The sequence below is a fragment of the Cotesia glomerata genome, linkage group LG5 (genome assembly GCF_020080835.1).
Source record: "Cotesia glomerata isolate CgM1 linkage group LG5, MPM_Cglom_v2.3, whole genome shotgun sequence".
NCBI lineage: Eukaryota > Metazoa > Arthropoda > Insecta > Hymenoptera > Braconidae > Cotesia > Cotesia glomerata.
In genome coordinates this window covers 24,148,221-24,160,579 of record NC_058162.1, presented here as the reverse complement: position 1 = coordinate 24,160,579, position 12,359 = coordinate 24,148,221, and the positions used below count along the sequence as shown (strand labels likewise).

Genomic DNA, 12,359 nt, shown 5'->3' with positions numbered 1-12,359 from the left:
CTGATATTACACTCATCAAGACCTTTCATTTGAGTACCCACATCAATTTTTCATATATTTTATATATTTATATATATTATATATTTTTATATATGAAAATATATCAAAAGTACATGTGGGTACTCAAATGAAAGGTCTTGATGATTGTAACATCGGGGTGAGCTTATATCTTCACAAACGCCAATATTTAAGAAAGAACAGTGCAATCTAACAAATATCTTGTGTTTTATTGACATTTTTAAAGATATAAGTTCACCCCGACGTTACACTCATCAAGACCTTTCATTTGAGTACCCACATCAATTTTTCATATATTTATATATTTCACAAATACTATAAATGTAAAATATATAAAAAATGCCATGCGGGTACTTGAATGAACGGTCTCGATGAGTGTAACATCGAAATGAGTTTATATCTTTAAAGACGCCAATATTTAAAAAGTACAGTTCAATTTAACAAATATCTTGTGAACTATTGACATTTTTAAAGATATAAGCTCATCCTGATATTACACTCATCAAGACCTTTCATTTGAGTACCCACATCAATTTTTCATATATTTTATATATTTATATATTTCACAAATACCATAAATGTAAAATATATAAAAAATGCCATGCGGGTACTTGAATGAACGGTCTCGATGAGTGTAACATCGAAATGAGTTTATATCTTTAAAAATGTCAATAATTAAGAAATGAAATTGTATCTTTTCAACTAATAATATTTTAAAAGATATAAACTCATCCCGATGTTATACTCATCGAGACCTTTCATTTGAGTACCCACATCAATTTTTCATATATTTCATATATTTATATATATTATATATTTTTATATATAAAAATATATCAAAAGTACATGTGGGTACTCAAATGAAAGGTCTTGATGATTGTAACATCGGGGTGAGCTTATATCTTCACAAACGCCAATAGTTAAGAAAAAACAGTGCAATCTAACAAATATCTTGTGTTTTATTGACATTTTTAAAGATATAAGTTCACCCCGACATTACACTCATCAAAACCTTTCATTCGAGTACCCACATGAATTTTTCATATATTTTATATATTTATATATTTTACAAATACTATATATATGAAATATATAAAAAATGCCATGTGGGTACTCAAATGAAAGGTCTTGATGAGTGTAACATCGGGATGAGCTTATATCTTTAAAGACGCCAATATTTAAAAAAGTACAGTTCAATTTAACAAATATCTTGTGAACTATTGACATATTTAAATATATAAGCTTATCCTGACATAACACTCATCGAGACCTTTCATTTGAGTACCCACATCAATTTTTCATATATTTTATATATTATATATATGTATATATCAAAAATATATTAAAAATGCATGTAGGTACTCAAATGACAGCTCTTGATGAGTGTAACATCGGGATGAGCTCATATCTTTAAAATATATATTATATATATGTATTTATAAAAAATATATCAAAAATGCATGTGGGTACTCAAATAAAAAGTCTTGATGAGTGTAACATCAGGATGAGCTTATATCTTTAAAAATGCCAATAGTTAAGAAAATATCGTGCAATTTAATAAAAGTCATTATTTAACAAAGCAAAATTTCATTCATTTATAGTTCACGTTACGGCAGTCACATAGCGACTGCAAGATTGCTAGTTTTAAAGTATTTAAAATTATAAATTTGACTTTTTGACGTTAAATAAAAATTAAAAAAAATTTACTTGACTGTCAAAAGCGGTTCGACGAATCTCCGTGCGTAAGTATCGGCAATCGATCCCCTTGCGCTGTGATTAACCATAACAAACACAAGAATGGTAACAACACCAAGTATGACTAATTCGCCGCCAAAAAAAACGCGGACCAGTTGGCCACCCACTTTGCACTGCCAAGTTTCTCCATAATATCTCAGACATGCGATGCCTATCAAAACGAACCTGAAACAAAATATTCTTTATTATTTTATTAATTTTTTTTCCACTGCTTGCGCAATCAGTTATCAAATGATAAGTTAAAATAAAAATAAAAATAAATAAATACCAAACTACACGGATAAATATTTCAAAGAGGCCAGGATAAACAAGATCATCAGTAGCTGCAAGCCATTTGCGACCGAAAAGATGCAGCGCAGGCATTATTCTTTAAATAAAAAATAAAAATAAATTACCAATTGATTTTTTTTATCTAAATCTACTATAATAATTGTAAATATTACGCAACGCGGGCTGTTATTACTGATTACTGATTTGATTACATTCTCCTCTCGGTCACGCTTCGAATGAAAACTACTGAATTCTCTGCACTCAGGATATGTCTAATGTTCACTCGATTAAAAATTTATTTTTGTTATGTATGCATTCTTTATAATTACTATTATTTATATTTAATTTTACTTCTGCATATTAATTAGATTCTGCTTAATTTACGTAAGCACTTTTTCAGCCGCTGACGTCCGAGATGTCAGAAGAAGATCATGATCATCGTGAATATTTTATACAAAAGAGTCATGATTGCTAAGTGTCAATCGATGATTGTTTATGCTGGGTATTATATGTGTAAAAAATTTATTTATCTCAGGTAGATACTTTTTTATGGGTGGCAGTGTCATAGCTCATCAGTCCGCGGATAATTATTGGGTATTTTTTTTTGTTTAATTATACTAAGAATATTTTATTTTTTGTCGATACTTGGAAAATGTTTCTATTTATTTTATCGGAATTTTCTGCAAATTTGTTATATTTTATTTCTTATTAATTGTTTTAATTATTGTTCATTATTTCTAGGTAATTTATTTATATTACTAAGAAAATTGGTTTTTTTAGTGAAATTTAGAGTCATTGCAAAGGTCTTGAATTTGTGCCTTTTCAAGGTTTCATATTATTCTCACCAATAGTCAATTTATTATGATAAGTATTTAGGCTGCCTTTGAAAATGCTCTCTAAATACATAATTATGAAATGACCTTGTTTCTTGTGAACTATTGACATTTTTAAAGATATAAGCTCACTCTGACATTACACTCATCGAGACCTTTCATTTGAGTACCCACATCAATTTTTCATATATTTTATATATTTTACAAATACCATATATATGAAATATATGAAAAATGCTATGTGGGTACTTGAATGAAAGGTCTCGATGAGTGTATCATCGAAATGAGTTTATATCTTAAAAAATGTCAATAATTAAGAAATGACCTTGTATCTTGTAAACTATTGACATTTTTAAAAATATAAGCTCATCCCGATGTTACAGTCATCGAGACCTTTCATTTGAGTACCCACATCAATTTTTCATATATTTTATATATTTATATATTTCACAAATACCATGTATATGAAATATATGAAAAATGCCATATGGGTACTTAAATAAAAGGTCTCAATGAGTGTAACATCAAAATGAGTTTATATTTTTAAAAATGTCAATAATTAAAAAATGACCTTGTATATTGTAAACTAATGATATTTTTAAAAATATAAGCTCATCCTGATGTATTTATCAAAACCTTTCATTTGAGTACCCACATCAATTTTTCATATATTCCATATATTTATATATATGATATATATGAATATATGAAAAATATGTCAAAATACATGTGGGTACTTAAATGAAAGCTCTCGATGAGCTTAACTTCGGGATGAGCTTATATCTTTGAGATATATATCATATACAGGGTGTCCCAAAATTACTGTAAGAGCTTTTATAGGGGTATCGAGATGGAAATTTTGAATCGAAAGTTCCTGAACGATTTTAAAAAATTTGCATTACAATTTAAATTACAGCTAATTAAAGTAGGCCAATGAGAAGGTAGCTAATTGGCGGCTCTAAAATTCGAGAGTAGGGAGATCAGGTCGACAAGCTTAGAGTAAATTTGAACCTATGGTAATGCCTGTTTTATTTTTTGAACCTATGGTAATGCCTATTTTATTTTTTGAGCCGGAAGATGGCAGTAGCTTTTCTTTCTGGTCCAGAGGCCCGAAGAATTTTTATTTTCAGTGATTGTCAATGAAAAAATGAGTAGGTATACAGTTAGTATTCCAAAGGAAAGCAGGGATATGATATTTTCCTTTTCTAGGATTCAGATGAATTTTTTGTCTACTTAGTTACCAACCATAAATAAATTTGAGCTAACAGTTTTACATTTCTAAGCAATTTCACATTGAAAAAATAATAAAAAGAATTAGTGGTGACTTCAAGAGTCAACCGTTTTTCCGATTTTTTTTTTATCGTTTTATATCCGTTATCTGCATTAACAAAACACACACACACACACACACACACACACACACACACACACACACACACACACACACACATACATACGGACATCACCGCGGAAACATTCGGGGAGGCTTCCTAGGACCTCAAAACGTCAACATCCGTTGAAAACTCGATTTTCGAAAAACGGGGTAAAACCAATAACTTCCCGATTTTTGAAAATTTTCCATTTTCTTAGCGGGAAGTTAAAAATCGGAAAAACGGTTGACTCTTGAAGCCACTAATTCTTTTTATTATTTTTTCAATGTGAAATTGCTTCGGGCCTCTGGACCAGAAAGAAAAGCTACTGCCATCTTCTGGCTCAAAAAATAAAATGGGCATTACCATAGGTTCAAAAAATAAAACAGGCATTACCATAGGTTCAAATTTACTCTAAGCTTATCGACCTGATTTCCCTACTCTCGAATTTTAGAGCCGCCAATTAGCTACCTTCTCATTGGCCTACTTTAATTAGCTGTAATTTAAATTGTAATGCAAATTTTTTAAAATCGTTCAGGAACTTTCGATTCAAAATTTCCATCTCGATACCCCCATAAAAGCTCTTACAGTAATTTTGGGACACCCTGTATATGTACGCAGGAAAAATATGTCAAAAATGCATGTGGGTATTCAAATGAAAGCTCTTGATGAGTGTAACATCGGGATGAGCTTAAATCTTTAAAAAGTTTATCTTCAATAGTTAAGAAAGTAAAGTGCAACTTAACAAAAGTCATGATTCAATAAAGCAAAATTTTATTTATTTATAGTTCACAAGTCATGGCAGTCACATGGCGACTTGCAGTCAGACTGCAAGGTCGCTAGTTTACACTAAATAAATATAAAATTTTTTAAAAAATTAGTCAATTTGTGGTAAATATTTACTAGTGGGATCAACCATTTTAATTTTCATTATTTTCAACGAAATTTCGATTTGATTTTATTGATATATTATTTTTTTTGAAAAATACATGAAAAATTGAACAATTAAAAAAAAAAGTTGATTATTACAATTCTAACAAATTTTCATAAAAATTTATAAATTTTTTAGAAAATTGTGATATTCAATTTTTTTTTAATTGTTCGTTTTTTATGTACTTTTTGAAAAAAAAAAAAATATATATATATATATATATATATATATATATATATATATATAAAAAAGATAAAATAGAAATTTTATCCAAACTTGTAAATAATTACCAAATTTATTTTTTTAATTAGTTAAAAAAATTATTAAAAATTTCGAATAATCTTTGTTAAAATAAACTAAAATTACAATGCAAAAAAATGAATAAAAAATCTGCTAAAAATAAAATAAACAAAAACTTAATTACAGACAAAAAAAACAATTTAAAATTCCATTTCCAAATTAAAAAATTTCCATAACAACTTATTAAATAAAGTAAAAAAATCAGCAAAAAAAAAGCTGTTTACATTATTAATTTAAATTCGTTTACCACAAAAACATGAAAGGAATGTGACCGAATTTTAGTTAAAAAAAAAAACAGCAAACTTGAGCAATTTAAAAGATTTTTCTGAGTAAAATAAAAAAGTACAGTCGGCGGTCAACTTTTAAAATTTCACCTAGACAATAAAGAGGACAAGTGTTGCTTTTTTTTATCTTTTTCTTTCTCTCTTTATCTATTTTTTGTGTAATCGCGGTGGCATCTATGTAAAAGACTAGGTAAAGTACACAGTTTCCACGTCACTGTTATAGAGAAAGTTCTGAGAGAGAGAAAGTCCTCTTGGTCTCCATTATCGCCGGTTAAGATCTTTTTACAGTAATTTATTCAGTAACAGTAATAACAATTGCATAATATTTACAAATTATCAATTGTTTTACTCACGAGGATAATTTAAATTATAATTATTAATTCAATAATTAATTAAAGTAAAAAAAATAAAATAGAAAAAAAAATTTTACGACTTTCAGACTTTTAAGAAGAAAAAGAAGAAAAAAAAATCAACTTACGGGCTAATATATTTTTAGTTAAAAAAAAATATTCACGTTCGACTAACAAAAGTTGTTTCTCTTGACTCGTCTCTCGAGTCACTACTTCAGCTTATTCATCACTCGCGCGTGTAATTGGATATGAAGCTCCTCTACTTGGTGTGTATACAGTAGTATTATATTATATAGCAATAGCAATAGCTAGTGGTGTAGTCAGCACACCAGTGTGGAGTACGCAGTATATAGAAACATACCGCGCAAGTAAAGGCGTTATCGCGCGAAAGGAAGGACGAGGAGAGTGTCGTCAACGTCAACCTCGTCGATCGAGATCCTGATGTCGATGTCGATGAAAACCTCTACTCTGTCGAGTGTAAGCTGGTCTTATTTTGTATGTGGGGGCACTGAGACCAGATCTGCAAGTAAGAGTAAGAGTATAAGTAATGTATAATGTATTATATGAGTAAGAAGAAATATAAAGAAAATAAACCGCTGGAAAATCGGGAAATTTTACTTTTTTTATAGGTATAAATTCATAGAGGGTGAGTGAGAGTGATAGCTAGGGTTCACTCTGGGCTTATTCAAATAACATGATTACACAGAAAGAAAAATTTCTTGACTGGAGAACAAAATTCTTGGCTCAAGAAAATTTGTCGGGTGCCTGAAGAAAGACCAAAGTTGTGTTGGATGAAGTAAAAATTTTTCTTGAAATTATATTTTTGGTGGAAGTCATTTTTTCTTAATTCAAATTATCATAAATATTTGATACAATAAATTTTTATATTTGATCTAACATTATAGAAGCATACAGAAAAAAAATTTTCTCACCTTGAGAAAATTTTTCTCGAGAATATTTGATACCCATTTTATATTATTTTAGCCTGCAATTATACATATTGAATAAAAAAAAATCTGGAAAACGGTTGACCCTAAAGGCCATCCCTGCAACTTCCCGCCAATTCCATACCTAAACGCTTGAAATTGCACTCATGACGTTTCTGAGCTCTTCGAGCTCAAAAATACAATTTGTGTGTTATTTTGAGCTCTCCGAGCTCAAAGAAATAGCTTTTGTATGCTTTTGAGCTCTTCGAGCTCAAAAGGCTGATAGATGTTTAATAAAACAGTATTTTTGGAATTTTCAAACTGCAATTATTTCTAAATGAATGAATCGATTTTCACGCGGTTGGCAGTATTCCACGCACTTTTTCAGAATCTATGATATACTTTTGAACACAAACTCATCGAACCGAAAATCTTAGAGAAATTCGAAAAATTCACTTCCGAATTTTTTCGACAACGATAACTCACGAACCAATCAACCAATTTTCACGTTCTTGGTGGCGATCGACGTGATTTTTTGGGCTTTTATAATTATTCCATTTCGTCAAAAATGATCAAAAAAAAAATTAGGAAAACGGTTGACACTAAAGGCCATCCCTGCAACTTCCCGCTAATTCCATACTTAGGCGCTTAAAATTGCACCAACGACGTTTTTGAGCTCTTCGAGTTCAAAAATACAATTTATGGGTTATTTTGAGCTCTCCGAGCTCAAAGAGATTGCTTTCCTATGCTTTAAAGCTCTTCGAGCTCAAAAGTCTGATAGAGATTTGATAAGACACTATTTTTTGAATTTTTAAACCGCAATAACTTTTGAATGAATAAACCGATTTTTACGCGGTTAGAAACATTCGACGCAGTTTTTTAAGCCTCACAAAGAATCTCAAATTTTGAATTGATCGCGCTAGGAATTTTGGAGTTATTCCGAAAAAACACTTTTTTCGGTTTTCTTTCGTTCACGATATCTCTCGAACGAATCAACCGATTTTGATGAGACTGGTGGCAATCGACGTGGTTTTTTAAGCTTAAGAGCTGATTAGTTTTTGGAATTGATCGGTAAAGCCGTTTAGAAGTTATTCCAAGAAAACGATTTTTTGAAAAGTTTATTTTTGAGATTTCTCAAAATCTAGCGAACCGAATCGATTCAAATTTTCACGAAATTCACACACACACACATACAGTCGCACGGACACTATCGCGGGAATAGTCAGGGAACCCTAGTAGAAATAATCGAGTTTTCACTGGACATAAACCAGTAACTGGCCAGTGATATCGAGTAAAAACTTGAAATCGCGCCACCTACAACTAAGTCATAAACATTAGTTACACCGACAGTGTATCTTTAATAGTCTGTGTATGTTTGTTTATTTTTTTTGTTAACCTGTACGCATCATTATTGTAATTATTATTAAAAAAACAGTATAAATCAATCAAAATTAGTGTTTATTAACGTGTAAATAATTTCCAGTATATATTTCAAAATTGATGCAGTGAAAAAAAATGACACAATATATAAACTGCGACTGTGGGCATTAAAAACAAATCTCCAATTCAAAATAATTATTTTCTTATTCTATTGTTAGATTTATTATTAGTCTATCAGACTAATGATGTTATCTATTTTATAATGTATACATAAATGAAACTTTTTTTTTATATCATATCGTTTATTAAACATTATTTTTGAATTTATTTGACAATTTTAATAACGCCTAATAACCTCAGAATTCGAAACTGACAGTTTCACTTTAAAGCCGCCATAATGTTTTGTTAGATCTCTAGTAAAACTGGCCAGTTACTGGACAGAAACTGGATGATATTACACTGGCCAGTTACTGGTTTAAGTCTAGTAAAACTGGCCAGTTACTGGCTAAAAACTTGATTTCATTTCTACTAGGAAGCTTCCTAGGACCTCAAAACGTCAAGATCTGATGAAAACTCGATTTTCGGAAAACGGGGTAAAAACAACAACTTCCTGATTTTTGAAAATTTTCAATTTTCTTAGCGGGAAGTTAAAAATGATAAAATATTATTTGATCTTCCTATTTGACATGTTAGCCAATAAAAATATTAATGAAAATTTATTTCTATCTTTATATTTAATTTTTTGGAGCAAGAGAGAAATTTTCTCAAGAAGAAAATTTACTTTTATCAAGAACTAAATTTTTTGGAGCAAGAGGCTGAATTTTTTCAAAACAACAAGATTTTCTTGACTTAAATAAATGTTCTTAGATCAAGATACGTATTTCTTAAAGCAAGAGAATTAATTTTATTGGAATAAGTAAAATTTCTTGTGTCAAAAAAAATTTTTTTTGCTCAAGAAAATAATTAGGAAGAAAAAAATTTTCTTGGCTCAAGTGAACCTTTTTTTCTGTGTGGAAAATCTAGACATTAAAAGATAAAACTATATAAAGTTAATAAAACTATACGGCTGCCCAATTTTAAAACACAGTAACTGCAAAATTTTTATGCCTGATTTTTTCTAGAATTGCTGCATTTTTTACAACTTTAAGACCTTAATTTCAAGTATTTTTTGCTAAAAATATTTATATTCAAGTATTTTCTATTCATAAATTAAATTTTTCATCAATTTGGCGGGAAAACTTTTTTTTAATAAGAAAAATTGAAAAAAAATTTTAAATGTTAGTTACTGTGTTTTGAAATTGGGCAGCCGTGTAGTTCAGTGTATACACAAAAAAAAATTTCTTACACCAAATTTTAAGGAAGACAAAAGTTATTTTGGAGCAAGAAAAAATTTTTCTTAGCTCAAGAAATTTTTAATTCATTCAAGAAATTTTTAATCTTTTTTAATACTTTCTTGAGCCAAGAAAATTTATTCTTCAGTCAAGAATTTTTTTTTTCAGTATAGATATTGTAGAAATCTATAACGTTGCTATAAAATATTTTAATCTTTTGTCAACGAAATATAAAAAATTGGCGGAAATTAATAAGACGAACAAGGTTAAAATGAAAAAATGGTTAACAAATACACTTAATCATGATTCAATAAATAAATAGTTGCAACTAAGTTTCTAAAATAACACAATTTTTTAGTTACTAATTATAAAATGAAATAAGATTTGAATTACTAAAAACAATAAATATGAAATATGTCAAAATTTAATTGTAATTTTTACTTGGAAGGCTCATGAGAGAGTTACTCAGTTATTAATTAATATCATTAATAAACAATATTAATTAATAATATTGTTTATTAATTATATTAATCAATATTATTGTTTATTATTATTACTATTAGACATTAGACCTCTCTTTTTCTTTACCATATGAATAGACTACCATCATTTGTCTCTATAGGGATTATATGTAGTTATATAATATGTACAACTATATATGTATTTTTGGGAAATGAATAACTAAATAAATAAATAAAATTGGTACCTTAGATAATAGATTTTGTTGTGCGTGATAGTAAAAATAAAAAATTAATTTTTAATTTATAATTCTGTGGTTATTCGAATCCTAAGACCGAGTCCGTTACGCGCAGCCGGTTTTTCATTGCTATCATCAGCTAGGCGTGATAATCACAGGAAATTCCACGGTTTAGATATTTTTGCGTAGTTTCTGTTGTGTAAAAATTTTTTTTTGTGATTTTTATTGTAAATAAAAATTTATTTTAATTTTTGTTTAATTTAATTTTTCTAAAAAATTTATAATTTTTTTTTTAAATTTGTAAAATTTGTTAAAATAAAATCATATAGAAAATTCGTTCAAAAAATTAAAAATTAAAATGGTTGACCCCACTTGTAAATATTTACCACAATTTTTTTTCTTTTAGATGTTTGGAGTGAATTTATATGCTAAATATTTTAATAAATTGCGTAATTAAAATGTTGAGTATTCTTTTAAATCATATTGACATTTCGATTGAGAAATTTTGAAGTAATATTTATAAATTAAGTGAATTAATAAATCTTTGAACTGATTTTAAAATATTAAGTTTCAAAGTCAAATTTTTTTTAAATAACATTGACATTTGTATAAAGTTTTTTTAATCAATAATTTAAATGAAAATTTAAAACTTATTAATCAAATATGTTAATAAAAATTTTAAAAGAATATTTTAAAATTTATTAATTTAAAAAAAAATTGAAAATTAAAAAAGATTTAAATAATTTAGTTAAAAAAAAAAATAAACTAAAATTTTAATAATTTAATTAAAAACTTTAAACTTATTAATCAAAAATTTTAAAAGAATATTTTAAAATTTATTAATTTAAAAAAAATTGAAAATTAAAAAAATTATAAATAATTAAATTTTAAAAAAATCAACTAAAATTTAAATAAAAATTTTAAACTTATTAATCAAATATGTTGATAAAAATTTTAAATAAGAGTAATTTAAAATTTATTAATTAAAAAAAAATTGAAAATTATAAAAATTAATATAAATAATTTAAATAAAAAAAAAATTTTTTTAATTTTATTAAATTAAAAAAAAAATGAAAATTAAAAAAATTATAAAAAATTAAAAAAATTAAAATTTCAATAATTTAAATAAAAATTTATCAATTTATAAAAAATTGAAAATTAAAAAAATTATTATAAATAATTAAATTTAAAAAAAATCAACTAAAATTTAAATAAAATTTTTAAACTTATTAATCAAATATGTTGATAAAAATTTTAAATAAGAGTAATTTAAAAATTTATTATTTAAAAAATTGAAAATTATAAAATTAATATAAATAATTTAAATAAAAAATTTTTTAATTTTATTAAATTAAAAAAAATTATTATAAAAATTAAAAACTAAAATTTAAATAATTTAAATAAAAATTTATCAATTTATAAAAAATTGAAAATTAAAAAAATTATTATAAATAATTAAATTTAAAAAAAATCAACTAAAATTTAAATAAAATTTTTAAACTTATTAATCAAATATGTTGATAAAAATTTTAAATAAGAGTAATTTAAAATTTATTAATTAAAAAAAAATTGAAAATTAAAAAAATTATTATAAAAAATTAAAAAAACTAAAATTAAAATAATTTTAATAAAAAAAAAATTTTTTTAATTTTATTAAATTAAAAAAAAAAAATTAAAATAAAAAAAATTATAAAAAATTAAAAAAATTAAAATTTAAATAATTTAAATAAAAATTTATCAATTTATAAAAAATTGAAAATTAAAAAAATTATAAATAATCAAATAAATAATTCACAATAAACTCAACAATTAAACAATAAAAATAAAATAAACAATCACAAAAAAATTCGCAACAATTAAACAAAACGTCTTAAGTTAATAACACAAGTGTCGAGTCGACAACAGACCGGGCAC

The 12,359-nt window shown here is 26.2% G+C and overlaps 1 protein-coding gene across 5 annotated transcripts in view; it reads right to left on the bottom strand.

The window, feature by feature from the left end:
- The window catches only part of LOC123265624 (diacylglycerol lipase-beta-like), a 21,156-nt gene extending 8,797 nt beyond the window's left edge, over positions 1-12,359 (bottom strand). Inside the window, exons 1-5 of one of the 5 annotated variants that reach the window (XM_044729429.1) lie at positions 12,253-12,359; positions 10,455-10,637; positions 6,240-6,631; positions 2,042-2,140; positions 1,726-1,938 (exon numbers count right to left, since the gene is read on the bottom strand). In XM_044729429.1, coding sequence (XP_044585364.1) covers positions 1,726-1,938; positions 2,042-2,136 — 308 coding nt within the window. In that variant the 5' untranslated portion in view covers positions 2,137-2,140; positions 6,240-6,631; positions 10,455-10,637; positions 12,253-12,359. Of the gene's footprint in view, positions 1-1,725; positions 1,954-2,041; positions 2,141-2,216; positions 2,345-6,239; positions 6,632-10,454; positions 10,669-10,831; positions 10,847-12,252 lie in introns of those variants that run through there. The other 4 variants (XM_044729431.1, XM_044729430.1, XM_044729427.1 and 1 more) reach the window with 4 other exon arrangements.